The 26,543-nt window shown below is 40.3% G+C and overlaps 1 protein-coding gene across 2 annotated transcripts in view; it reads left to right on the top strand.

The window, feature by feature from the left end:
- The first annotated feature begins 2,909 nt into the window (after positions 1-2,909).
- vps13a (vacuolar protein sorting 13 homolog A) overlaps positions 2,910-26,543 on the top strand; it is a 49,002-nt gene continuing 25,368 nt past the window's right edge. For both annotated transcript variants that reach the window (XM_008286977.1, XM_008286978.1), the window contains exons 1-50: positions 2,910-3,070; positions 3,838-3,881; positions 3,984-4,026; positions 4,109-4,204; positions 5,102-5,203; positions 6,553-6,662; positions 6,869-6,928; positions 7,041-7,100; positions 7,434-7,514; positions 7,904-7,961; positions 8,396-8,523; positions 8,698-8,804; positions 8,920-9,091; positions 10,967-11,029; positions 11,253-11,385; positions 11,579-11,673; positions 11,823-11,965; positions 12,295-12,496; positions 12,585-12,699; positions 13,436-13,572; positions 13,688-13,820; positions 14,452-14,569; positions 14,969-15,113; positions 15,426-15,537; positions 15,696-15,871; positions 16,254-16,410; positions 16,578-16,657; positions 16,760-16,819; positions 16,935-17,133; positions 17,359-17,475; positions 17,636-17,739; positions 18,011-18,178; positions 18,285-18,592; positions 18,711-18,858; positions 19,147-19,318; positions 19,547-19,671; positions 19,813-19,982; positions 20,164-20,420; positions 20,857-21,041; positions 21,188-21,331; positions 21,872-22,081; positions 22,809-22,952; positions 23,045-23,146; positions 23,226-23,375; positions 23,467-23,725; positions 24,077-24,237; positions 24,569-24,672; positions 24,788-25,100; positions 25,917-26,053; positions 26,248-26,542. In XM_008286977.1, coding sequence (XP_008285199.1) covers positions 2,971-3,070; positions 3,838-3,881; positions 3,984-4,026; positions 4,109-4,204; positions 5,102-5,203; positions 6,553-6,662; positions 6,869-6,928; positions 7,041-7,100; positions 7,434-7,514; positions 7,904-7,961; positions 8,396-8,523; positions 8,698-8,804; positions 8,920-9,091; positions 10,967-11,029; positions 11,253-11,385; positions 11,579-11,673; positions 11,823-11,965; positions 12,295-12,496; positions 12,585-12,699; positions 13,436-13,572; positions 13,688-13,820; positions 14,452-14,569; positions 14,969-15,113; positions 15,426-15,537; positions 15,696-15,871; positions 16,254-16,410; positions 16,578-16,657; positions 16,760-16,819; positions 16,935-17,133; positions 17,359-17,475; positions 17,636-17,739; positions 18,011-18,178; positions 18,285-18,592; positions 18,711-18,858; positions 19,147-19,318; positions 19,547-19,671; positions 19,813-19,982; positions 20,164-20,420; positions 20,857-21,041; positions 21,188-21,331; positions 21,872-22,081; positions 22,809-22,952; positions 23,045-23,146; positions 23,226-23,375; positions 23,467-23,725; positions 24,077-24,237; positions 24,569-24,672; positions 24,788-25,100; positions 25,917-26,053; positions 26,248-26,542 — 7,002 coding nt within the window. In that variant the 5' untranslated portion in view covers positions 2,910-2,970. The remainder of the gene's footprint in view (positions 3,071-3,837; positions 3,882-3,983; positions 4,027-4,108; positions 4,205-5,101; positions 5,204-6,552; positions 6,663-6,868; positions 6,929-7,040; positions 7,101-7,433; positions 7,515-7,903; positions 7,962-8,395; positions 8,524-8,697; positions 8,805-8,919; positions 9,092-10,966; positions 11,030-11,252; positions 11,386-11,578; positions 11,674-11,822; positions 11,966-12,294; positions 12,497-12,584; positions 12,700-13,435; positions 13,573-13,687; positions 13,821-14,451; positions 14,570-14,968; positions 15,114-15,425; positions 15,538-15,695; positions 15,872-16,253; positions 16,411-16,577; positions 16,658-16,759; positions 16,820-16,934; positions 17,134-17,358; positions 17,476-17,635; positions 17,740-18,010; positions 18,179-18,284; positions 18,593-18,710; positions 18,859-19,146; positions 19,319-19,546; positions 19,672-19,812; positions 19,983-20,163; positions 20,421-20,856; positions 21,042-21,187; positions 21,332-21,871; positions 22,082-22,808; positions 22,953-23,044; positions 23,147-23,225; positions 23,376-23,466; positions 23,726-24,076; positions 24,238-24,568; positions 24,673-24,787; positions 25,101-25,916; positions 26,054-26,247; position 26,543) is intronic.

Raw genomic sequence — 26,543 nt, 5'->3', positions numbered from 1 at the left:
AAGCAACAAAAACTTTTCAGATCCTTAAAGAAATTAATTTTGTATGAACTTTATAATGTAAGCATTGTAATTATTGAACCCCTGGACTGTTCATTGTGTTCTTTCACCTTTTAAGAATGTTATGCTATTTGTCATTCCTCATAATTGTAAAATAAAATTGTTCCAAAAAAAAAGAAGAAAAAAAAAAGAATCCTGCCTTCCGAAACGTCCACGGGTTCGTCTGCTCATTGGCTACAAGTTTACCGCGTCAGAGAGTGTCTGCAACCCGACTGGTCGAATCTACAAGGGTGGGACTTGTGCGGACCGGGTTGACTGTCTGAAGTGGTGGCTCAGCAGCTTCGGCTCTGGGCAGAGTTCAGAGAAAACAGTCCTCAACATCTCCTGACAAAACGATGACGTTTGAATTTGAGGGTTTAATACACGTTTCAACAAATATGAATCTGCAGCCACACGTTCCACGAAGGCTGATGTTCACTGTGAGCTTCCTTCCTGCTTCTGCTTTGATCAGTTGTTAGGAAAATCCTTCAGCGGAGTCCTGACTGCTCCAAATCAACACACAGAGTCGTCTCTCAAGTCAAAGCAAAGTTTTACTGGCAGCAAGGAGTCACATGTACAGTCCAGACTGTGAACAAGTGAGTCCCGAGTCCAGACCCGCTGCAGCGTTTCTCCAGTCAGACAGCAGATATCTCCTCTGCTCCCATCTGCTGAGCACAGGCTGGGCTGCTTTGCAAGTCCTGTGCACGCTGTCCTTCACGGCCTTCTACATTTCAAAAGTAGGACAAAGAGCATTGAATCCTAACATGTAACACTGAATCTTCACAACATCAGTGTTTGTAAAGTCCTACATTTATTTCCTAAGTTCTCAGCGTTTCATCGTTCATGTGACAGAGATCCCAGTTTGTTCCTCAGATCACAGTTTGTTGAACGATGGATTGTCTTGAGCTGATCTCTGCGTCTTTGACAATGAGCCCTTCTGAAGCCGTAGATGCTGCTGATCACAGTTCAGGTCTGTTTTTTGGACTGAACTTGTTTATTCAGTTGAACTTGTTCCGTGTTTCTGGGATCATCTTTGACTCCTTGGCTTCAGCTTATGAACACTTTGATTCAGTGTTGGATTCCTTTTCTAGTTTCACTCCCATCAGCCTCTGCGTTTCACTGGGTTTTAAGCATCATTGTTCAGTGCTAGCTGGACACATAAAACAACAACACTCGGGTAAATCAACCGTTTCCCAGAAGCTGTTTGTGCAGATTCATTCTCAGGTTTATTTATTTGCCGTCAGCCAAAGACAGTCAGGCTGAGTTCTAACCTGAAGCTGATTTGAGTTCAGCCCAACATTTGCATTAATTTTTGCTAGGAGAATAAAACAAGGATTAATTCAACTTATTGACGAAGAGCAAACAGGTTTCATGCAAAAGGGACACATAAGCAACAACATTCGTTTAATATTGGACATGATAGTATCTATGCTGATACTTAAACAATCTAGATTTTAAAAAAGCACAGGCAAAAGATAATCGAGAATCCAAACATTACAGAAATACAAAGGCTTATGAGAACGTTATGTTATTGATTAGTCACTGCTGCAGATATCCTCTGGTGAAATGAGAGAATTCTTTGGCATCTTCACAAGGTCTTTTGCTTTTGTTCTGGGTTTCATTTCGCACTAAAACCTGTCTCCTTTCTGACCGGTATGATGGCTGGACATTCTCATGGTGTTCATGCTTGCGTATAATTGTTTGAATAGATGAAGGTGGAACGATCAGGCATCTGGAAATTGTACCCAAGGATGAACCAGACTTGTGGAGGTCCATAGTTCTCTTCTGGATGTCTTGGCTGATTTCTTTAGATTTTCTCATGTTGTCACAAAAGGAAGTAGTGTGTTTGAGCTGTGCCTTAAAATACATCCACGAGTGTGTCTCCAATTAACTCAAATGTTGTCAATTAACCTATCAAAAGCTTCCAAAGCCATGACATCATCATCATCATCTGGACTTTAAAAATAGTTTGAAGGCATAGTAATCTTAATGTATGTAAACTTCTGACTTTGAAGAAAGTAATAAAAAAATTCTCTAAAAACAACTCTCTCTCATTATTCTGGCATTTAACAAATAGCAATAATTTTGGTAAACCTAACTAACCTAAGACAGGAAAGGTTTGGTCTGATTTAGTATAATTGAGCCTATCCCAGCTGACTTAGGGTAAAGGCAGGATATACCCTGGACAGTCTATCACAGGGCCACAGAGGGAGACAGACAACCGAACACATTCACACCTACAAACAATTTAGAATGGCCAATTAACCTCAGCATGTCTTTGTGGGAGGAAGCCAGAGAACGCGGTGTGAACTCACGCAGGCATACAGGGAACATGCAAACTTCACACAGAAAATCCCTAGGATGAGATTCAAACCTAGGACCATCTATAGCCTTGAGGTGATAGTGCTAACCACTGCACCACTGTGTTGCCCCACTGTTTGTATGATATGATATGATATTATATTATATTATATTACATTGAATTATATTAGATTAGACTAAAATATATTGTATTATATTACAGTTTGATGTTTCACATCTTTGAATGAACTGCTTTCATATTAATGGCAAATTGTGTCAGTGCAATGTTTTATTATTTTTTATTTTATATGTATTATATATTGTTATATTATGAATGTGTGGATGTGGTATATTGCTAGAAGAATTAGAAAATCATTTTTAATTAATGTGATAACATTCTTCCATAAAATGCCTGCTTAAAGGCACGTATTGCTGTTTAACATATTTGCAGTTTTCCTCCTCCTTAGGCAGTTCTACAGCAGTGTGTGACATTTGTGCCGGAAGTCACCAATCCTATCACGGGTGCGTCATGACGTCAGGCCCCGCCCCTCGCAGGACGTCCTAATCTGACGTTGGAGCAAGCGAGTCCTCAGGATGTAAACATGGTGACACACAGATGAACGAAACGCCAAAATGGTCTTCGAAAGCGTGGTGGTAGATGTCCTCAACCGATTTTTAGGGGACTATGTGGTCAACCTTGACAGCTCGCAGCTAAAGCTCGGCATATGGGGAGGTAACTGAACTTATGTTTGCCGTTACAGTTGACTAGCTCGCTCGCTAAGCTGTAGCTAAATGCTAATAGACGTTAGCCATCAGGCGTGTGAGGCAGGCTTCCTCAGCTGTCAGTGTCAGTTTCTGTTTCTCAGAATCCACTTTAGCAGTTCATTTTAGCAAGACAGTGCAGCCGATGTTAGTTTGTAGACAGATAAAGACGCTCTGTTAATTTCTGACTGCTGCAGTTATTTTGTGTGACCTTATTTGTTGCTGTAAGTCGAGTTGACCAGTGCAATCATGCGAGTTTCAGAGAAGCGAGCAACCCGGGGTCACACCCTTTCACACAGCCAGGTCCTGACTCGCCACTGTGTTTCATACTGAGCCCTTTCTAGGACTGACACCAAAAGAGCCTGCAGCTCTATCCCCTATCCGACAAATTATTGTGTGACAAAAAGAGACTTTAAATGCTAAATCTGTAGCCAGTTATCAAACAAATAATTAAACCACTGTATGAACATCCTTGTTTTATCTGATGTGATATAATTAATGATTTTTTTCAAATGTTAGACATGCATAGACACCCATGTGCTCAGTATATCTCTTAGGTCTTATGGTAAATGATGTCAGATGTGTTTTGATGATTTTGTTGGTGTATGCACTCCTTAATCTTGCATGCTGCCTTAAGTCAATAGACTAAGGTCCACAACCTTCTTTTTTGATGACACTGCATTTCTATTAATGGCAAATATAGTAACAGTCAGTAATCAATTTTTACTTTCATTTTAGGTGATGCTATACTTACAAATCTTGAAATAAAGGAAAATGCCTTGGTAAGTTCCTCATAAGTTTATGAGTAAGCAACATAAGTCTGTCATTACATTCTGGTATTCATGATGGACTCGTGTTGCTTAATTACTGTTCCTTTGTTGCAGAGTCAGCTTGACATTCCTTTTAAAGTGAAAGCCGGTCATATAGGTAAGGTTGTAATCACTCCCTTTGGACACTGTTTGATGCTTTTGGTACAGGACATTTTATTATTTTACCTTTTTATTACCAGGACGACTGGAGCTGAAGATCCCATGGAAGAACCTCTACAACCAGTCAGTCGAGGCCACACTGGATGGTGTCTATCTGCTTATAGTCCCCACAGCAAGTAAGATCCCATCTGTGTCCATCTAATACATACAAAAAAATAGATAAGTCATTGTGTGTACTGTCGATCACCACTATTTCAGTGGACACACACAGCGGCTGAGGAACCTTAATCTGTTGCATGTCGATGGTAAGATGATTCGGCTTCTCAACACATTTGTATATTAATTATATTCAACAAAAACTGAACCATTTTAAATACCACTAATGTCAAGTTCAGTCTAGTCTGACTCACTGGATGTCCATTGCAGTTACAAGTCTGCCACTGACGGTGCATTTCCCATGGCTTTCTTCTTCTTAACTTCCACTGTCTATGTGTTACCATTTTCAAAATCCCCTTGACTGCAGGAAAACAACAATAACCTCGGGGTTAGCAACCTAATAGGCTGAAAAGTTTTTGCTGAAAATGTCACTTGTGCAGTAAGGCAATCCTGCTATTTTTGAACATTTTTTTGACAAAGTAGTCATTCAAATGACTGGTTTTGACTTTGTCAGTGAAAATGTTCCACCAAAACGATACCCAGGTCCCTCTTTTAAGGGGCCTCTGTTGGTCTGTTTTTGGTTTAACTCTGCCAAATATGATTGTAATGGGTTTGAAGAATGCGAACAGGTTAGAAAGTTTTTCCTCTTGAGCAGAACAATAATGATGCGCAGCCGTAGGCATTCTGTGCTGCAGAATGGTCTGGCTATGTGAGTCTAATGAGCAACCTTTTTGACCAGTGGAAACAACACAATGTAGCACAACAGTCAGACAAAAGAGGTCTCTCACTTATTCATGACTCTAAAGTACTTGTCCTGGCAAGTAGGGCAAGAACCTTAAGATGTCTGCTGTATGTTTCTTTTGTTTTCAGATGCATGCAGACATATACTAACTTTTGTTGGCTCCTTTTTTTCCCAGGTATAAAGTATGATTCAGAAAAGGAGGAGAAGCAGCTACAGGAGGCTCGTCAGAGGGAGCTACACCGGATAGAGGAGACAAAACTAAAGGCTGCTGAGCAAGGTCAGGGCTCAGCTTTGATTTTTAGAGGACTGTGTCTGTGTGTAAACATGTGAGTCTACACAATCAGGTTTCCCGATTGCAAACAAATTGGCTGCATTTGCTACCTTTTTTTGAGAGTGTGCGAGTTAAAATTTTGAGAGGTCGCATTGGTGTGAGTGCATGATGATCATTAAGCTGTGTTAGTGTCGCTGTCACCAGAAGCCACTGTGTTAACCACAGTGGTGGGAAGTAGTATTTTTATAACTTTGGTGTACTGCAGTATTTAGGCTTAAAAATGCGATCCTCTCGTGAAAAGTGGAGTGCACCTAAATGCACTGTTTTTTCTGCTTATAGTAAAGACTGCATGTAGAAAAATCACTCTGTTTCATCTTGGACAAATCTGACATTAGAACGCAGTCGTTTACTCTTTTCAGAGTCATTTTTGGTCACACACCTGTCTGAACACAGCACAGCCGCCAAGCAGCAGCTACCGCAGCCTGCAATGTGGGACGTTTAGGGAACAGCCGTAAATTGTAGTGTCTATCAATAAGAAAATGTTCAGCAAGTCATATGTTTTGCCTGTGACAAGGTGGGAGGTGCGACCAAATGAGAAAGTTGGTTGCACCGTTGCTACCAGTGAAAAAGTTATTCTGGAGTCTTGATAATGTTCTATGTGTAACTATGAACAAACTACTCAGCAGTAAGTTTTTAGCAAGTTTCAGCGACATTCTGAGCCAAGCTGTAAAAAAGAGAACAAGTCGTGTTGCTTTTGGGTTGTGTAGACTGAACAGTAGTAGCAGACATTACAATGCAGAAAGTGTGGAGTAGATGCAGCAACGTAGCAGGATCACAGAGTTTCATTCATGTTGTCATGGTTTGGCTGTATATGCCCTCACACCCTTGATTAATAATGGTGTTCTCAATCAGAAACAAATAATCAGCAATGAACTGCTGACTGAATTATACAACAAGCGCAGACTGTGTTTTGGACGAATCTTAAAATAACTGAGGATGTGTAAAGAAAAAAAAAAAAACAGTGAAAATGAACTGCTGATAAAACACTTTGCTAGAAGTGAAAAGCTGTTGGCAGCTCATGGTGGGATAGTGTGCTGCATTTAAAAAAGGAGGATAGAAACATTTCCAACAAAGTTTAGTTAACTATAAAATTCAGCAAGCAGTAATGACAGCTAAGGCACTTTTGACATGTTCATATAAATACTACAGCGGTATGCTTTAAGGGAAAGATGGTACGAGTTTGTGCAAGATTTTTGTTACCAAGGGACAAGAGGTCAAATTGTTGTTGCTAAAGAACATTTTCAAGAAAGCTGCAGGACCAGTTTGGGTCTCATTCATGTTTGTGTTTAATACAGAAAACCCCAAGCTAGAGAAGCAGGACACCTTTGTGGAAAAGCTCGTCACTCAGGTCATAAAAAACCTGCAAGTCAAGATCTCGAACATCCACGTGCGCTATGAAGACGATGTAAGTATCCAAGCTGAGTTACCTTAGTGGTACTATACGATTAGACAAGAAATGTTGAAATTCAAATGAACTTACTAAACTTGAACCCCTTCCAAAAAAAAAAAAAAAACACACACACACACAAAGGAAAAAATGACACATGGACATGCCAAATAAATGAATCCTGTCTTAACTTTGCTCTTATTTCTGTCATTTGTTTGTCACAGGTCACTAATCCAAACTGCCCTTTGTCTTTTGGAGTGTCACTTAAAAAGCTCAGCCTTCAGGTAATGTGCTTTAATGTCCCGCCTGTCAGATAGTACGCTTTATTACATCCAGAAAGTAACTTGTTCTTAATCATTATTCAACACTTGAGCATAATAATAATTTGTTTTACAGACAGCTGATGAGAACTGGAATCCCAGTCTTTTGGATGAGAATTCCAGGCTTTTTTTCAAGGTAAGAAATTCATCCATTTTATCTTCCAGCTACAGTTGTACTGTGTAGCCTGTACATGTGTATTTTATTGCAAATATCAGATGCATCCTTTGCAACAATGCGTCTTTTTTGACATTGCATTTCAACTAAACTGAAAGTTAAGCAAAAGTTTTAAAAAGCCCTTTTGGCAATTTGAACCAGTCAGTTCAGTTTTATGAAATATTGCTGTCGGTAGTTTATTTCCTTAAAAGGGCCATGATCCAAACTTTGTTAACCACTGTACACTGTCGGCTGCTTTCATCATCATGGTAAGCAACTTCACAACTGTAATTTTTTGTTTTCCTTTCTTCTCAGTTGGTTCAACTAGACAGCTTGTTTGCCTACTGGAATGTCAACTCAGTACTCTTCTCCAACCACAGTGCAGACGAGGCCTTGGTGAGTCACCGCATTATTAACTGTGTTGTACCTTGTCTCCACCCGCCCGGATTTAGCCATGTTTTTTTTTGTTTTTTTTCATGACGACTGAAGACACAATATCAGTATTGTGGGCACACAGAACATAGATCACTTGCAAGCAGCAAGTCACAGCGTAAACAACCCTTTTCATAATTCACTAAGGGAAGATATTGATAACAAAATGCTTTGAGAACAGGCCTAATACAGGGAATGTTCATAAGTGTGTGTTGGAATAATTTTCTTATATGCATGTTGGTAAAACAGCAACAAAAAGAAATGAAATATGTCACGAAACAAAGAAAATATCTAGTAAAGAAAACAACTAAAATGTAAATAAATCTTTTCTTCCTGTGCCATTTTTTTTTTAGCGATGTCTCCAGAGCAGCATGGAAATCAACCACTCTTTTTCTGCCACCCACGACTTCAGTAAGTGCCTCCCTGTCACTTTTTATTCACAGTTTTATCTAGACCACCTCATAAAACCCAGCTAAAACCACATCTTACTTGATATGAAGAAGTACTTTGCAAACAGAGACTGAGTTGGTGCTTGGTATGTAATCATTTACACTAACACTACAGTGCCTTGAAAAACGTGTGAATCACACAGCTTGAATCACCACCAATAACACATTTTAACAGATTTTCAGCACATCTCAACAGATTTTGTTTTGGGTTTCACTTGTAGACGCTAGAACACATATTATTGAATTCCTGTGCTTGCAAGGGAAAAACATAACAGCAACTTTTTTGTCACCCAGGTCATACAAACATAAAGCCATGTACAACCCAAAGTAGCGGAAATACCATTATGCCTTCATTTACAGTTTTTTAATAATCTGTCTCTTGTTGCTGTTGGACAGTTTTTCGTCCCATCTCAGCGGATGCTAAACTGCGGATGAATCCCAGGTCAGATGTGGATTTCTCTTCTCCTAAAGTGGATTTAATGGTCAATCTCAGTGAGGTGGCCTTTGAACTCAACAGACCCCAGGTAGGTATATGTATATATGTGATGTGTGTGAACTTGTTTTTGTCGAAGCCTGGTTAATATAGAGTTTTCTGTGAGTAAGAGATAAGCGCAGAATCTGAAGATAAACCATGTCAGATGATAGCTGCACTACAGTGCTTGTGCTGCTGTCTAACTGTCGTTTTCCTGTCTTTCTAGTACATTAGCATCTTGGAGCTGCTGGGCTCTGTGGATATGATGTCACGTAACTTGCCATACAGGAAGTACAGACCCGTGGTCCAAGTTCACAAGAATGCCAGCATATGGTCAGATATGCCATATGGCCACATGCTATTTGACATCTTACCACCATTGCATGCTGTGCACGTAGCATTACAAACTGTGATGTTGATTATATGCTCGTATGTTCCTGGATTTCAGGTGGAAGTACGTGATCACAGGCACCCTGGAGGTAGATGTGAAGCCACGTCTCCACATGTGGTCGTGGCAGCACATTCGCCGGCACCGGCGGATGGTAAAATCTTATAGAGAGCTCTACAAGACAAAGATCACCAGCAAGAAACCCAGTGAGGAGCTTCTCAAGCAACTAGAGGTGGGACAGAGATGAACTGAACAGAATGGAATGGGGGAGGGGAAAGAGGGGAGTCAGACCTGTGGGGCTATCTGGCAGTTTTCCTTGTTTAGACTTGTCCCACTTCCCACTTTATGTCTTAAGATCTGAACACACCACTGTGCGACAACATTCAAACACCTTGCCTGATGTTGTGTAGGTTCCCCTTGAACCAGCAAGACACTGGTTTTAATGTTGTGACTGATTTAAACCGTAGACATCCTAATATTATATCAGGAGAAGAGTCTTTAATTATTCAAATAAATATTTCCTCATTCCTGTGATATGATATATTGATTTGAGACAGATACAATTATGAAATTGCTTCTCTGTACCAATATTAGTTGGAATTCTGTTGCGATCAGTGGCGGCTGGTGAAAACTGGTGAAAACTGGGGTGTTAGGGTTAGGGTTAGGGCTGAACATTTTCTTATTGATAGACTCTACGATTTACTGATGCTCCCCAAACGCCCCACATAGCAGGCTGCGGTAGATTCTGTTTGGTGGCTGCGGTGTGCTCTGACTGGTGTGTGACCAAAAATGACTTTAAAAATAATAAACTAGGGCATTCTCATGTCTGTTTTTCATGAGAAGACCTCATTTTGAAGTGTAAATACCTCAGTACACCAAAGTTATAAGAGTTCTACTTTCCACCACTGTGGTAAACACAGCAGCTTCCTGTGCCGATAACAACGACACTGATACAGCTTCATGATAATCATGCTCATCAATTCACACACTCTCAAAATAAAGGTCGCAAATGCAGTCTGGAGTCCTGCTATTTGAACAAAAATGCGGCTCTTCTCTCTTTCTGCTCAGCAAACTTCTCTATGACTTTTCAGTTGAAGTCACTCATCTCTGTGAGCAGTATCTTCTCCACTGACAGCATGGACAATGCATTAAGCCGTCACAACAGTAGCTGTCATCTAATAGAAGAGCGACGAGACAGGCCGTGTGACGCCGTCAGACAGTTTTGATATCCAACCACAGAAGACAAAAGAAAATAAAGAGAAAATTAATTGGCTTACAGCAAAAGTGGACGGATCCAGGACACACCGAGCTGCGCCCCCGTGAGAAAATCCGCAGCTGCCAATCAGAGCCCGGGCCGAGGTCACATGATGTGGCCGGTGCCCGCATCCAGGAAGTGTAAAATTAGTAAACATGTAGTCAAGACTCATTTTAAATCTGTTAATAATACAAAAATTATTAATCTGGAAAAATAATATGAACGTTATTATTAATTTTTATTATTATTTTGTTATAATTAATTCAAATGTAATATTATGTTTGAGAACTACTTTTCCTCTGGTCACTAGTAGTGGGGCGATGCCCCAGCGCCCATATTAACCAGCCGCCACTGGTTACGATATCCTAACTTTTTAAATATATGTTTAGCCCAAGTTGTAACTGACATTTGTGTCTGCGCAGTTGTATACTGGCAAACCCGTTGATTACTACAGTAAACATAATTCTAGGTCTACATCAAATACAGCGGTAGTATATTATGCAAGAAGTCAATTACAAAGATATTACTTCTCAGTATCTTTTCTGTTGTGCATTTCCTTTTTATTACAGCTTTAATCACTGACTTACATGTCTAGTGTTCAATCCAATAAGGGAACTGACTGAAGTGCATTGGAAATGGATGTTATGTTTCAGAGACACACTTAAATAATAAATGACTGTAAAGTTGCCTTAGGCATTTCAGATAAGGTCTATTCTTCTGTCTCTCCTCTGCTCTATTAGCATCACGTTTCCCTGGTGTCATTAACAATTGACAAGTAATTGCTGGATTCCTGCATGGAGAAGAAAGAATCTACTGAAAGCTCTAATCAGTTTGTCTTGTGTTTATTCTTAGGAACCTGAGAAAACCTTGGATATTTTTAACATCACATTAGCCAGACAGCAGGCTGAAGTGGAGGTAAGTTTTCTATCATGCCTATTGTGGACACCTCCAGTTAGCGTGCTCACTTTGTATCTGTGGTAGAAATACTTTCAAACTGTAATGACTAATACATTTTATGATCTGTGTTTATCTCAGTTGTTCTTATATCTCCAAACTGTGTCTTCCTTCACAACTAGCCATAAGTTGTTCAGTACCACACTTCCCAGAAATAATCATTTTTCATTTTTCCCTTCTTCAGGCAAGCAAGGCAGGTCTACGTATTTACCGTCCAGGGATGAAGATGGAGGAAGAGGAGTCTCAGGGTTGGCTCAGCTGGATGTGGAACTGGGGAGGAGAGGCTGAAGTGGAAACAAAAGAGACCAAGTCTGGAGGTAAGGTGTACAACATAGACAAAAAATGTGTAGAAGAACAACAAGATATAAACTTTATAAACCTTCCACATGAGGCACGCGGCACCAAAACAAATTGCTCTGTAACTTTTTGTTGTTGTTAGTTAATGCTTTCTTAGTCCTTGTATTTTTTTCTCTTCCATTTACTTCCTCTTGCTCTGTCTCTCTGTTTCAGGTTTTGACGAGCTGTTAACCCCTGCAGAGAAATCCAAACTCTACATGGCCATTGGATACAGTGAGACTGCAGTCAACCCCAACCTGCCAAAAGATGTGAGTCATGTCCCTCTTTACCACCCACTCATTAAATAGCTATACATTGCTGTTTATTTCTTTATCCCACTGAAACGATTTTGCATAGGTCAAAATATAACTATAGTATTGGAAACTTTGATCAGAAACCTCACTGTCACGTCTTTTAGTTTGAGGACATGAAGGTCAATTTCCACATGGAGCGGCTGTCTGTATCCATCAAAGACGACAAGGACAAAAATGAGATCATCAGGCTGACTGTGGGAGAGCTCCAGTCTACGCTCGCACAGAGACCTGGAGCACAAGCAATCAAGTTTGTGATGCCTTTTATCTTTTATAATATTAGTGCTGTATGTTTGGTGCCAAGAGAGATTATTTTCACTTGATTTCATTTCATTTGAAAACACAACATGACTAAAATGTTTAAAAAAGTGTTTTTAACAGGTATTGTGTCAGCAAATTAGAACCAGATTATACTTTTACTTTTGGTCAATCAATTATAAGAGTCCTCATTAACAATTATCCCTACAAGAGAATTGACTGCAAAGAAGCAGCTCCTCCTAGTATTTATTTATTTAGTATTTATCATCTCCATATGATCCTGCCACTAATATTCAGTTTTGTCTTGTCCTTTTTTATCAGAATCACAGCACAGCTCAGTCTGTTCGAGGTCACTGGTCTGGCCAGTAACCGGCCTGCACCAACCCTCCTTTCGTCAAGGAAGGCGGCTACAGGAGCAGGGACCCCACTGCTTTGCATCCTGTTTGAGACCAACCCACTGGATGAGAGTGCGAACCAGCGGCTTCATGTGGAGTCACAACCCTTGGAAATCATCTATGATGCTGTGAGTGCGTCTGTGTGTGTGTGTCCGTGTGCATACGAAACATGAAAGGGGTACATATTAAATGTTTTCTCTGTTTGGGTGTCTGCAGATAACAGTGAACAGCATGTCAGCGTTCTTCATGCCTCCAGATGACCTGCAGCTGGACGAGCTCACCAATGCGACCCTGATGAAACTGGAGCAGTTCAGAGACCGAACAGCCACCGGTGAGTTGCACATTTACGCATGTGCAATGTGTGCAAATGTGTACTATCAGGCTTGAGCTCGAGGATCTCAAGCCTGGTCTCCACACTCTGACGAGCAAATGTTTACATTCCTTATTTGCACTGGTTTGTTTTATCTTTTAAATGTGCTCACACACAGGCAGCATGCCTCAGCCACTGTGTCAATTGGATTACAGTGTTCCTGTTTACGCTCTTGAAACTGATTGTTTCCTGAGGTTGTTTGCTGAAGTTTCAAGCTCAGATTTTTTACACAATGCTGTGATTCTCATGGTGCGTTCAGTATTTATGTTTTTACCTGAGTTAGTGACGTTTCAAAATTCACCTGAATTAACTTAATATCATGTATTCCATTCAGTAAAGTTATACTGTGACATAGATCTATAATCTATAAGAGTACAGGTAGAATGAGGTAGGAGGACTTTTTCTTTTTCTTAAATGTTTTATTTTCTAAGTAGGAGGTGTACAAAGGGCATCAAGCAAAGCTGCTGTTGTGCACTTCTGCATTTTTTTCCACAGTTGAATGGCATGTGTAATCTAGTCAGTAAAAAAATAAAAACATGCAATGAATTAAAGGTCTAGTATACCGTTGGTGCTATTTTTCAACATATTACAGGCATGATACAGACTATAAGGCATGTTGAGCTTTTATTATATTGTTTGTTTCTGGTATTGTAACTTGTGGCCACCACTGATAACTTGATAATATTTTGTTTTCCAGGTTTAATGTATGTGATTGAAACACAGAAAGTTCTCGACCTGAAGGTGAACTTGATGGCCTCCTACGTCATCATTCCACAGACTGGCTTTTACAATGGCACCCAGAACATTGTGCTGTTGGATCTTGGTCATTTCCAGGTCAGAAAGTGTCAAGTGGTCGATTTTTGGCCATTTGAGTTGTGTTGAGACTTCATTTGAAGGCATAGCAGTTCCAATTAGAGTCTTAAAATGTACGTATCAATGTCTTTTTCAGATGTCCAGTCAAAGCAAGAAGAACCTGCCTCAGCTGTCGGTGGGCTACAGTAATATTGAAGACATCATGTCCAGAGCATACGATAGCTTTGACATACAGCTTTGCAGCCTGCAGTTCCTATACAGCAGACCAGGTACAAACACACACACACATGCACTTGCCACATGTCAGAGGTTCTTTATTGGGTCAGTGTGGTTAGTTCAAACTACTGTGTGGATCTCAGCTGATATTAAAAATGTGTTTTACATATTAACAGTTTATACAGACAGTGCAGAGAAAATGTCTTGGAGCAAGAGTGATCATGATTTGATTATGTGATATTATTATTCTTTTTTGCTCTTTTTAAAATTATTTTCTTTTATTTTTATATTTTTTCCCTTTCATTTGTTCGAAATAAATTAAATTCATTCATTCATTTAAAAGAAAGTTAACGTGTTAGTGAAAAGAGACTAATCTGTGAAATTAATGCATTAATTTTTAATGCATTAATGCATGAACAACAAAGTTATTACTCATGCCATATTAAAAATTCAAATTGGGGGGGTCACAGACACAAACTTATGTTATCATGGGGATCGTGGCTCAAAAAGTTCGAGAACCACTGTCTTAGATAGTACACTGACTTTAGGAGTAATGTCTCAAAGCTTCGAAAGGTTTGTTGTTCAGGGAAGTATTTGGTCATACACACAGACACTGGTCCAACAGGAAGACTATTTTTGTTTGTGAGCCAACAGAAATGTAAAATATTTTTTTGTGTGTGATAGATGGCGACTGGAAAAGGGCCCGCAAACAGAAACAGTCACCACACCACATCCTGGAGCCAGTGGATCTAAAAGTGGTTTTCAGCAGGGCGATGGTCGTCAAAGACTCCCGCATGGCAAAGTGAGTGGGTCGTTTTTTTGAATATACCTGGTCAACAGTTAAAGATCTCCTGGCAGCAAAATAGCTCTCAGCCAAGAAAATATAAAGTAGCGTTGAGCTACATTCACATGAACCCCTCACAAACTTCACTTAGCCCTTTAAAAATATATTTATTTAAATTTAGCCGGTTCAAATGAGAAAAAAGAATTGTTCAGTGCTATAGAAAACATATCAGAAACAATGCACTGATGCAATACTCTGTGATTATTATATATTATTTCCAACACATACTCAAGTACACCACAGTTTTTTCTGTGGTTGAGTTAATTTTTAAATAGTAAGAACGACATTTAAGAATGTTATATAGATTAATATTGAAGTTTGTGTGTGCTTCTTCGTGTTTTCATGTTCGTGTTTTAGGTACAAGATGTCTGGAGAGCTTCCTCTGTTGTCTCTTCGTATCTCTGATAAAAAACTGCGAAGCGTTCTGGAGCTGGTAGACAGCATCCCACTGCCTGAGAGCAGACCTGCTGGACGCAACACTGGGACATCCTCATCTTCAAAGGTAAGGACATACATTTTGTGAGGATCAGATGAATTATTCAGAGGGAAGATTAAAGCAGTTTTGGCCAAAATCAAGTGAGAAAAAGACATTTTTTTCCTGCAGTTTCTTCTGCAATTTACTGCAGTTGTTGTATCTCTAATTGACAAATAGGTATTTTTGTTTATCATCGTAAAGATTATAAAATGGAGTGATAAAATAAAATAAATGCCAACTGATGATCACAGCGGAGTTTAACAATAATACTTATTAAATACTTTAAGTGTTAAGGCAGTTTTTTGGTGTGGTTAATTTCTTATCTTCTTGTCTCTTCAGTCAAAACAGTCGTTCACCCCTCAGCTTACTCCTCGGAGACCTTTGCACTTAGCTGACCAACGCTCCTCTCTTATTTTCGAGTCATGTGAGACCATCAGCATCACCTCACTGGGTGAGACTCACATGTACACACTGCTCATAAATGAAACCTTCAACCCTGTCCTCCTTGATCTGTCCTGCTCCTGCTGATAAGTATATGTAATAATAATAATAATAATAATTCCAATAACAAAATCATCAGTGTGTGTTGTTGTTTTTGTCATTTCTCAGGATCAGAGGAAGATTTGTTCTATGATGCTCCCAGCTCTCCCATCGGAGATAAAACATTCTTCCCAGACAATCCCATGCCGTTGCGCTACGCAGATTTAAGCAAAAGAAGAAATCTCCTCAAAGAAGATACTCAGAAGAACATGACTGATTTAATCTTGACGTTTGAGATCAGTGAGGTACGGAAAGGTCTTGTTGAATTAGGTGGCAAACATAAGCTTCATTTTTTTCACATTTCACATTAATATTTACTCCATATTGATTTCAGATTCAGCCATTTTCAATATCCAGTGTTAGACATACCGTATTTATTTGTAATGGATTCCCTTGCTGTTCAAAAGTTGAATGGATTTTTTTGTTGTTAGTTTTTTCCTCGTGCAGTTCAAATCTTGAAAAATGAGCAATGCAAGTGTGGATTTTTTCTTTTTCTTTTCCAACGTCCTGTTTGTTTTACTTTGTTTCCTTTACTCGTCCACAACACTTTATTTTTTGGTGCATTTTGTCTTTCTCATTATTCTGATATACTTTTTCTTTGTCTCTTTGTACGTTTTCTGTCTCCAGTTTTCCATTCAGTTGTGTCGTCTGTCTGGAGGTCAGGAGGTCACAGTGCTTCACTTGGACATAGAGGGTCTCGGCACTGAGCTGAAACTGTGCACTTTTGACATGACGTCTTACACCTACCTGCGAGAAATCTGCCTCAAGTGTCCTGAATACATGGGTCAGTAGAAACAAGGAGGAGTTTTAAGTTACCCCTGAATTTCTTTGTAACTTGGTTTTTGGCTAACATTTGGCAATCACAAACATTAGAAGAATATTTTGTCAATTAATGCCAAGGGAGTGATTTCAGTGTTTTTATCATGTTTCATTTGTTTTCTTCTTGTGTAGATTCTGAAGATCAGCAAGTTCAGCTCATCACCACTTTAGACAACACTGAAGTTGATCTACTCACCCTGGAGTATATCAAAGTACTTGTGATGCCTTACACTGATATGGAATAGAGTTTCCAGTAAATCTTTTCAAAATATCGATGAATGGCTTTCTCATTAATATGCATGTGTCCTTTCTAGGCTGATAGGAATGGTCCTGAGTTCAAGACCCAACACAACAATACAGAGCAGCTAATCAAGGTGAAGAAAAACAGCAATTACAGTTTAAATGCTCAAATATTTGGCACCAAACAACTAGCAAAGGTGCCACTTTCTGAAACGTTTCTAATATTTTTACTTTTTTTTTTCTCCTCAGGTGACTTTCTCATCCCTGGATGTTCATCTCCATACGGAAGCTCTCCTCAACACCATGAACTTCCTCAACAACCTCCTTCCTCCTTCCACTAAGAAAGAAGGAGGGCAGGAGGAGCTCCCCACCATCCCTGAGGAGGATGAGGGAGAGGCAGAGAAGGAGGAAGAGAAGAAGGAGGAAGCCACTGTAACGAGGAAAAAATGTAACTGATGCTATTATGTTGTCATCTCACAATTTGAAACCTCTTTGATACACGTTGATAAGATGAGAGTATAAATAATGCAGCCATTCTGTTGCATCATGAAATTGATTTGACATATTCAGATCAATTTCAAAGGTTAAATGTTACAAAAAGCGTAATACAATGTTTCAGCTTTACTATCTGTAAAATACTCACTTCTCATCTCCCTTCACCTTATTTCTACAGCTTCAAAGAGTTCAAAGTTTGCAGACGTGGTTAATCTGCACATCAGGGCTGATCTTCGCTGCCTGAAAGTTTTCATTCGGGGACAGAAAGCCAGGATCTCTGAGATCGGTATTGAAGGTATGGAGGGAATTGTATCCTATCTGACCTGCTCGCTACAATATGCTTGTAGCACTTTATTTGCAGTCTTAAGCTGCTCTTCTGAGTTGGTCCTCCATGTGTTGCACAATATGAGAAATGTAAATAAGAAATGTTCTCTGACACTTTCTTAACTGTCTAGGTTTGGTTTCTGAGGTCCTGATGAGAAAGAAGGAGATGGAGGTTTTGGCCAACCTGAAGAACATTGTCATCCTTGACTGCAACAAAGATGCCTTTTACAAGAAGGTACAAGCTGCTTACTTATCCTAATATCGCATTGTAATTAACACAATGCATATTTGTTGTTAGCTGTACTGGTCTCTTTGTTCAGTAATAATTATATTCTGTATTTGTATTACATTTCTTCTTCCGTTTTTATTTTATTGTGTTCCTGGTATTCTTAAATGTTGAGCTTGGTATAAACATGTATAAACTGATGGGTATTTCTGATTTCTCTCCCCATCAAGCTGTGCTCATTATAACTCTGCTATATTTGTGTCTCCCTTTCCTTCCTCAGGCTGTGTCTATAGCAGATAAGGAAGTGTTTGCCTTCCGTATGATCAACTATACAGATGCCACAGAAGGAGACGCCTATCTGGACATGTCTAAAGTTGACACCTCTGTCACTCTGACAGTGGGCTGCATTCAGGTCATCTTCCTCAACAAGTTTGTCTCTTCCATTCTGGTGAGGATCACGTTTCTAAGTAATTGTTAACAGCTGTTGTTCTGCATTCCAACTCTTGCGAATTTCTATCATTTAATTGTTGTTTTCTGTTCTTTCCTCCTGTCAGGCATTCATCAATAACTTCCAGGAGGCTAAAGAGGCACTGGCTGAGGTGACAGTCCAGGCTGCTGAAAAAGCAGCATCAGGTGTGAAGGAGCTGGCAGAGCGAAGCACTCGGATCGCCCTTAACGTCCACTTTAATGCACCCATCATCTTCCTCCCTCAGTCCTCTTCTTCCTCGAATGTCATTGTAGCTGACCTCGGTCTGCTGTCCGTCAAGAACCGTTTTGCTAAGCAGCCCTTTAAAAGCGATGCGAAGATCCCGCCTGTTGTCGATATAATGACAGTGAAACTGACTGACCTCAAGATGTACAGGTGAGACTACAATTATGATTCATTAGCGAGCTCTAAATACATTTTTATTTGCCTGTTTGATTGATTCTACAACAACAATACATTTCGTAATGACTATTGTGTTGTTTTTTTCTTCTAGAACAACTTACATAAATGAAGGTTTTCAGGGGGAGACCCAACTGCTGAAGCCTGTCAGCCTGGACTTGGAAATTCAGAGAAATCTGTCATCCAACTGGTACCACAGCATACCTGACATAGAGATCACTGCACATCTAAAGCCCATGAGTGTGAGTAGTGATGTATAGTAGCATGAGAAGGAACGACTGATATATAACAACTTTACTTTTTTAAATACAAATAAATTTATTCTAATTTGTTTTCTTTAATGTTTGTGCAATGAATCCTGACAAATTCATAATTATTGCATCCGTATTGTTTTCTGTTCACTGACAAATTGTTTGTCTGTTATCCTTGCCTGTTTGTCTTAGAGAGGCCTTACAGTAAGAACTGAATTGAGAATGCGTTTTAACACGTATTATTACAAGTAGAGTGTTAATCATGTGTCTTCCCAACAGCTGATCCTCTGCCAGGATGACATGATTGTGGTTCTGCGGACTCTGAGTGAAAACCTGTCAGAGAAGTCCGATGCCGTTTCACCTCCAGCTGCTCTGCCCACCACCGACCACTCCTCTGACTCTGTATCCAACAAGGAGTCCCAGGGCTCTGGAACCAATGGACCAGCCAGTAGTAAGGACTTACGGTTATGCATGTTTGTGTTTATGTGTATAGTGGTTCGAAAAACTAGACATATAATTTACAAAACTTGTGCTGATGACTAACTTGTTTTCTGCAAAATAAAAACAGATTAGAGTCTGAACATGTGCTCTCCTAGACTGGAAATATTTTTGGGCCATTATGGCCATGATCTAGTAAACTCCTTAAACTTGTGCTCTGTGCTTGATAACATCTTTGTAGGTAACACGGTGGTGATAGCTGCTGTTGTGGAGACACAGACAAACAGCAAGTTGAAGACCACACTCAAAGTAGACTTCAAGTTCGACTCCATGACAGTGGTTGTGTACAGCCCTAATGAGAATGAGGTAAAGACACACTCATGCAAACAGACATATAAGCTAAGACAGGCACAAGTGTTGACAGTGTTATATAATTAGGCCCATCTATCTTTATTATAAGAGACATGTGTCACAAACAGAGGCTGTATGCTGTGTGTTGTTTAACAGATAATGCCGTTGGACTCGCATGATGAGCAGCTGAAACTTGCTGAGTTTACTCTGGGCACCATCTCCACCTCCGTCCACATGTTCTCCGACAGTTCCATGAAGGCCTCAGTACGACTCTCAACATGCCTTCTAGATGACAAGAGGCCAAAAGTCAAGATGGTCACTCCAAGGTTCAACATACACACCAAGATTGAGACAATAGGCTTATCTCTGTCACCCAGTAACACATAATAGTCAGAATATTACAATAATTACCATTAAATTGTGTCTCTGCACTGATCGGTGTGATGTAAGAGGAAATTGTGTTCAGAACTTTTTCTTCACTCATAGCTCTTTCATGTGCTTTCCCAGAATGATGGCGCTGCGTCCTGGTGCAGAACAGAACATGATGGTTGAGGTGAACTATCGCCAGGGCCGTGATGGCACCACTTTGGACACCGTGGTTCAGGATGTGTACCTGTGTGCCAGCATGGAGTTCCTGCTCACGGTGGCAGACATCTTTCTCAAGGCCACCCAGCAGGGCTTTGCTCAGGTGCCACAACCCAAGAACAGTTCTGGTGCTGGAGAGAAAAAGAACATTAACTCCTCTGTTACATCGAAAGAGTCCAGTAAGTTGACTTTATCAGTTTTAGCTAACAGTATATTACAAAATACTGTTTCATCTGCCTGTTCGGTTGATCAGACAAAGATCGTCAAACTACCATATGTGCGCCTTTGTTTTGCTTTTGGATTTTTATAGAATAGAATAGAATGCTTTTTTTTTTTTTTTTTGTTGTCATCCTCCACGTAGTACAACGTTATTAGACGACCCCTGTGGTGGTGCATATTATTATTATAAGAACGGCTAAGATTGTATATATGTATTTATTTAAGGAGATGTGGTTGTTGGATTTGTGCTTTTTTTTTTGTGTCTGTTTATATCTTTGTTTTTGGGTTCTGGTTCATGAGTTTTATATTTTACTTTTGTTTCTTTTCTGGATATGAATGGAGTAATGGTTTTAGGGTTGTTTTCCTGTTTTCTGTTTGTCTCTTTGATGTTTTCAGCTACAGCTCCAGCTGCGGTGTCAAAGACTGAGATGAATGTTGTGGTGCGTAACCCTGAGATTGTGTTTGTGGCTGACCTGACGCGTGCTGACGCCCCGGCCCTGGTGATGACTACACAGTGTGAGCTACTGATGAAAAGCGGTGCTGAGGGATCACAGATGACTGCTGTTATCAAGGACCTTAAGGTTTGCATTTTGATCATAATGAAATACTGAAAACCTGATTTTCGTAGAATTTAAAACACGCATGTGGATGCATGCAGTTTCAGTATTCAGTAACAATAACCAATATAATATAAAAAAGCATCTGATTGTGATTTTGGTTATTGCAGGTGGTGGCGTGTCCTTTCTTAAGAGAGAAGAGGAGAAGCAATGTGACCACAGTTCTTCAGCCCTGTCAGGTGTTTTTTCAGAGTACTCAGTCCTCAACGTCCCCTCAGGCTATGGAGGTCTCCATCAACGCTCTGTCACTGAAGGTATTGTTGTTATTATTATTATTATTATTTTTTTTACATGTAAGCTGACTGTAAAATACATGAACCACCCTGTCAGTTGCTTAACTAGGATAAGATAAAATAAGATAGGATAAGAAAAGCCTTTATTAATCCCACAGCGGAAACCTTGACAGTGTTGCAGCAACAATGGCGATTGTACAGCGTAAATGTGGGGACATCAGTCGAAAGAAATAAAAATAAACAAGACATTCTTACTTCCACATTTTCTCAAATGTAGAAATTCAGATATTGCACAGATTAAAAGGCACAAAAAATATCAAGTTAAATAAAGAAAAAGAGAAGAAATGCTCAGTGGTGAGCCGGAGCTGCTGCAACAGTCAGCATGTCTGGTTACACCATCTTACATTCCCCAGAAATGCTAATCAGGATACCCTTCAGATGTCTATTGTGGTAGCGGTAGCAGCAGGTTTCTATCAGCTGTTGATGGAAATTGTGGCATCAAGTGAAATTGTAATTGGTATGAAACAGTCTTATGTCTCTGCTGTCTTACTCTCTGCCCAGGTGTCTCCAATCATCATCAATACAGTGATAACCATCCAGTCAGCGCTGACTCCCACGGCAGAGACACCCGAGGAGCTGGACAGCCCCGTTCCCGTGGACCTGTGGGAGAAACGAGGCTGGAAGGAGCTCAAAATGTGGTTCCTAGACGAGGAGGGAGATGAAGACACACAGTCACTGGTTCCACTGATTCCACAGGGAGAGTCCTTACAGGTATTTGGCTGAATTATGACTGACATGCTCATACTATACAACTGATTGTATGCTGTATGTATGACATAGACACTTATGATTGTTTTAAAGTCAAAGTCAAATAGCAAGACAAAACTAAATGAAATTAATAAAATGATATGAACAATAAAAGAAAGAAAAATGAAAATACATCTCAGGAATAGATGATGTCAGGGTGTCAGGCTGCCCTTGAATTAAATGTCAACGAAAAGAGATGTGTCCTCGGCAGCCATTTAAAATGTTCTAAAATCTGAGTAGTTTTAACATTGAAAACTACACTGTTCCAGAGATTGATAGCAGCTATTGTGAGGGCTTGGTTGCCTCTGGTTTTGCCTGAATCTTGAAGCGTCCAGGAGCATGTGGTTGGTCGACCTCAGTCCTCTAACTGGGGTATGAAGATTTCTGCTAAATGACATTACGCTAACCAGTTAAAAAACAAAACAATAAAATCTTAAAATCAATCTTGAATCAGGAAGCCAGTGGAGAGAGCCTGGTGCTGGAGTTATGTTACCACGTTTACTTTGTTTTTTTGTTTTTTTTTTTTTTTTTTTAGCCTCATTCCCTTTTATTTATTAACTTTGCTTGCTGATATATGACAAATCTTTCATCTAGTTTGCAGCGGTATTCTATTACAGACACCAAATAATTGGTGGTTGTTACAGTTTGATGTTTAAGGTTAAGTTATGGCATTGGTTCTCCATCGCTACAGGTGACCATCAAATCAATCTGTCTGACTCTGGAGGCTGGTGTCGGACACCGCACCATCCCCATGCTTCTGGCCAAGTCCTCCTTCCATGGGGATGTGAAAAACTGGTCCACACTCATTGACTTACACAGCGAGCTCGACCTGGAGGTAACACAAGCACAAGCACAGCTGTGTACAGATGAAGCAGACACATTTAAGTTTACAACTTTTAACATAACAGAACTGTGGTTTGTCCTTAGGTTCACTATTACAATGAGATGATGGGAGTGTGGGAGCCACTGCTGGAACCTTTAGAAGATGACACAAGAGATGGTTTCAGACCATGGAGACTGGAACTGAAGGTGGTGATATACATAAACATGCCAACACACACACATGAATACATACAGCGTGTCTAACATTTTACTGTTCTGTAACCAGATGAAGAAGAAAGCAGTGAAGTACATGGGGTCAGATGAAGTGGATTTCATGGTTCCAGACTATAAGACAGTCATTGTCATCAGCAGTAAAGACCAGCTCAACATCACACTCTCCAAATGTGGACTGGCCATGCTGAGTAACCTGGGCACGGTAAGAAAAGGGCTGTCATCAGTTTTACAGAAAACACCTGTCCAAGGGTGGGTTAGAGTTACATAATGTTCTTTTTTTTTTCTCTCCCCAGGCATTCGCAGAGGCTGCCAAGCAGACAGCAGAGTGTTTTCAAAAGGATGAAGCTCCATTTGTAGTGAAAAACCGTCTGGGCCTGCCGGTCTCAGTCCGCCACAGTGAGATGTTCTGTCCTATCGGCCAGCAGAGCACCAACCACACTGTGCAGCTGCAGGACGGTGAAACACTCGGGATGGATTATTCAACCACAACAGAGTCTGATCAATTCTCAGCTATGATCTCTCTGAGTGGAAAAGACTACTACATACAGCCTAGTAAGTAGCACCTAAACTCACAGGTACGTTGCATAAAGAGAACAGCTGGATCAGCTACAGGTACTATCAAGAAAGTCTTGGTGAACACGAAGCCTATACGTGTTTTCTACTAATTCTGTGTTGAATTCATTTCTGTTCTGTCCTCTCAAATGCTTTCAGACAAGATTGCTTGTTAAAGAGCCAATAAACCAGCTTTACAAGACGGTTAAAGACATTTATGTCAGCAATAAAACACTTGTATCTCCCTGCTCCCATCTTTTCTCCAGCTTTTAACACTTTATAATAAAAATGTCACTGCTTTGAAGAAAATGCCTTACTGACTTTTTTTTTTTATTTCCTCTGCTTTTCCAGCTCCAGTGGGCCACACCTCAGCCAGTGTGATCCCCCTGATTAAGGTGGGGAGGGGAATGCACAGTGTAATGCACAAAGACTCAGGAGTCACTCGTTTCCTGGTCTGTCAGATTTACTCCGTGGAGGGCAGCAAGTACATCAAGATCCGCTCTCCTTTCCAGGTACACCACTGATCATCTGACACACGTTTATTCGACTCCATTCTTTTCTGGCGTGTGAAGATTATTCAAGGTTGTACAATAGACATCCTTGTGTTTCATAATGAGTTTGCACTATGTAAATTACTATCTCTCATCAAGGTGCATTTATCTCTTGCTCAATTTGTTGTTTGTTATCTTTTATAGCAAAATAATTTAAATTTTCAAAATATACAGTTCTAAAGCACACTTACCAAAATGGATCTTTATGTTGTAAACTACAATAGGATTTCAGATCAATTGAAAATGCAGGCGTTAATCAAGAGTTTCCTTGTTTTTCTCTGTATTTATGCAGATTATCAATCACTTCTCAATACCGTTTAAAGTTTTTGAAGGATCAACATGTCTGGGTACATCTATCCCTAATGAGGAGTTCTGTGTGCCTCTGGACTCTTATCGGTAAACACATTAACAGACCTGCGCTTTTGTGTACACATTTTAAACAGCTCTCCTTTTCTCTCTTAATCACACGTTCTCTCATTCACCAATATCTACTCTTTGCCGCCCCCCTCAGGTCTGAGCTGAGCCTCCAGCCAGTAACGGATGATAAAGCTGACAGTGAAGAAGAGCAGTTTGAGTGCTCAGAGGGCTTCAGTTACGAGGATGTCAGCAACCAGCAGCCTGAGACGCGCCTGCAGCAGACCTGTCGTCGCCGTGGGGATCAGGGTGGTGTGATGACGGTCAACATTGTGCCAGTAAAGGATGAAGTGACAATTAAAGACACTGGAGGTGCGGGGGAGAACTTCGACGTGCCCTTTGTCCTTCACCTGTGGCCTTCCATCCTGCTCCGCAACCTGCTGCCTCACCCCATCTCCTACAAACTGAAGGTAGGTGGTGTCTCAGGTGGACCCAGAACCATACAAGCTGGTTCGGATGTTTCGACACAAAACAAATCATAAATGGTGGACGGTTTACGGCAATAGATTGTTTCAAATTATAAAGTCAGATGCTCGTCGTACTTTATACTACTATAGAATCTAAAATCAGAGACGAATCTTCACTGCTTTTCATAAGAAGTCTCTCAGATTATGGATGTTTTATGATTGCATAGAAGTTCCTTTAAAGCAATCCTTGCTCAGAGCTGCAGTGTTGTGCAACAATAATGTAACTTTTTAAATCAGTTATTACTTTTTTAGTCCGACTGACTGTCTTACGAAGCTGAAATGAACTCGGAACTTATCAAGAAATAATAATAAAGTTATTACACATTGTTGAAAATGGTCAGCTACAATGCATAAATGACTTGCATCTGAATACATGTACCATTGTGGTTTTTGTAATGCAAAGGATGCCCAGTTGTGGTAGACATCCACTTCATAAATATTGTTGGTTGAGCAGTCCTTGACCAAGGTGGACCCTGCCACTTACCCACTTTCAGCTTAAACAGGCTCCAGCCTCCCGACCATCTTCAGGCTAAAACGATTGCAGCTAATGGATGGATGGAGTAGTCTCCACACACCAAACACAAATACAAAGTTGTGTAATTTAATATCATTTAACACAGCCCTTAATGTATTTCCCTTGTCAGAATTCTTGTTTTTTTCCCCCCCAACCTAATAATGCTGATAATGATAACATTACTAAAACATAATACCCCAGATTCACTGCTGTAATCAGTGTTCACGCTGCCTGCTGCTCAACAGGACAGTGGAGTCTCTCCCCCTGAAGCTACTCTGGACCCCGGCCACTCTGCCCAGCTTCACACTGCAGTCGTCAACCAATCCAGTCTGGATCTCTGCCTGCTGAGCTACTTGGCTCAGGACTGGTCTGCTGAATACAGGTTTGACTTCAATCTCACTTGCTTGTGTTTTTTTTTTAATTGCAAACACCACTTTAAGTTACAGTGTGTTTGCATTAAAAGTACTATAGTAATAAAATCAGGTTGATTAATGACGCTACCATTAACATCACAAGTCTTTCTTTTATATCCAGTTACGTTTCAAAGTAAAATAAACAAAACGTCCTGTCGTACAGTCTCCACAGCGACCAGGAAGAGATCACCTTCATTGTGTTCCGGTCTTTACGAGAGGACGATGAAGACGATGGAGATGGGTCAGAGAGGAAGAGGGCTGAGCTGGACATAGCAGTGCATGTTAAATGTGACCAGGGACAGATGGTGGTTGCGATCCACTCACCGTACTGGATGGTGAATAAGACAGGCAGGCTGCTGCAGTACAAGGCTGACGATATCCACCGTAAACACCCTCTGGACTATGACATGCCGCTGCTCTTCTCCTTCAAGCCACGGCACTTCCTGCGAAACAATAAGG

Source organism: Stegastes partitus, unplaced genomic scaffold (assembly GCF_000690725.1).
Source record: "Stegastes partitus isolate 25-593 unplaced genomic scaffold, Stegastes_partitus-1.0.2 Scaffold480, whole genome shotgun sequence".
NCBI lineage: Eukaryota > Metazoa > Chordata > Actinopteri > Pomacentridae > Stegastes > Stegastes partitus.
Note: the sequence above shows the minus strand (reverse complement) of the source record. Positions and strands in the feature narration are given on the sequence as shown.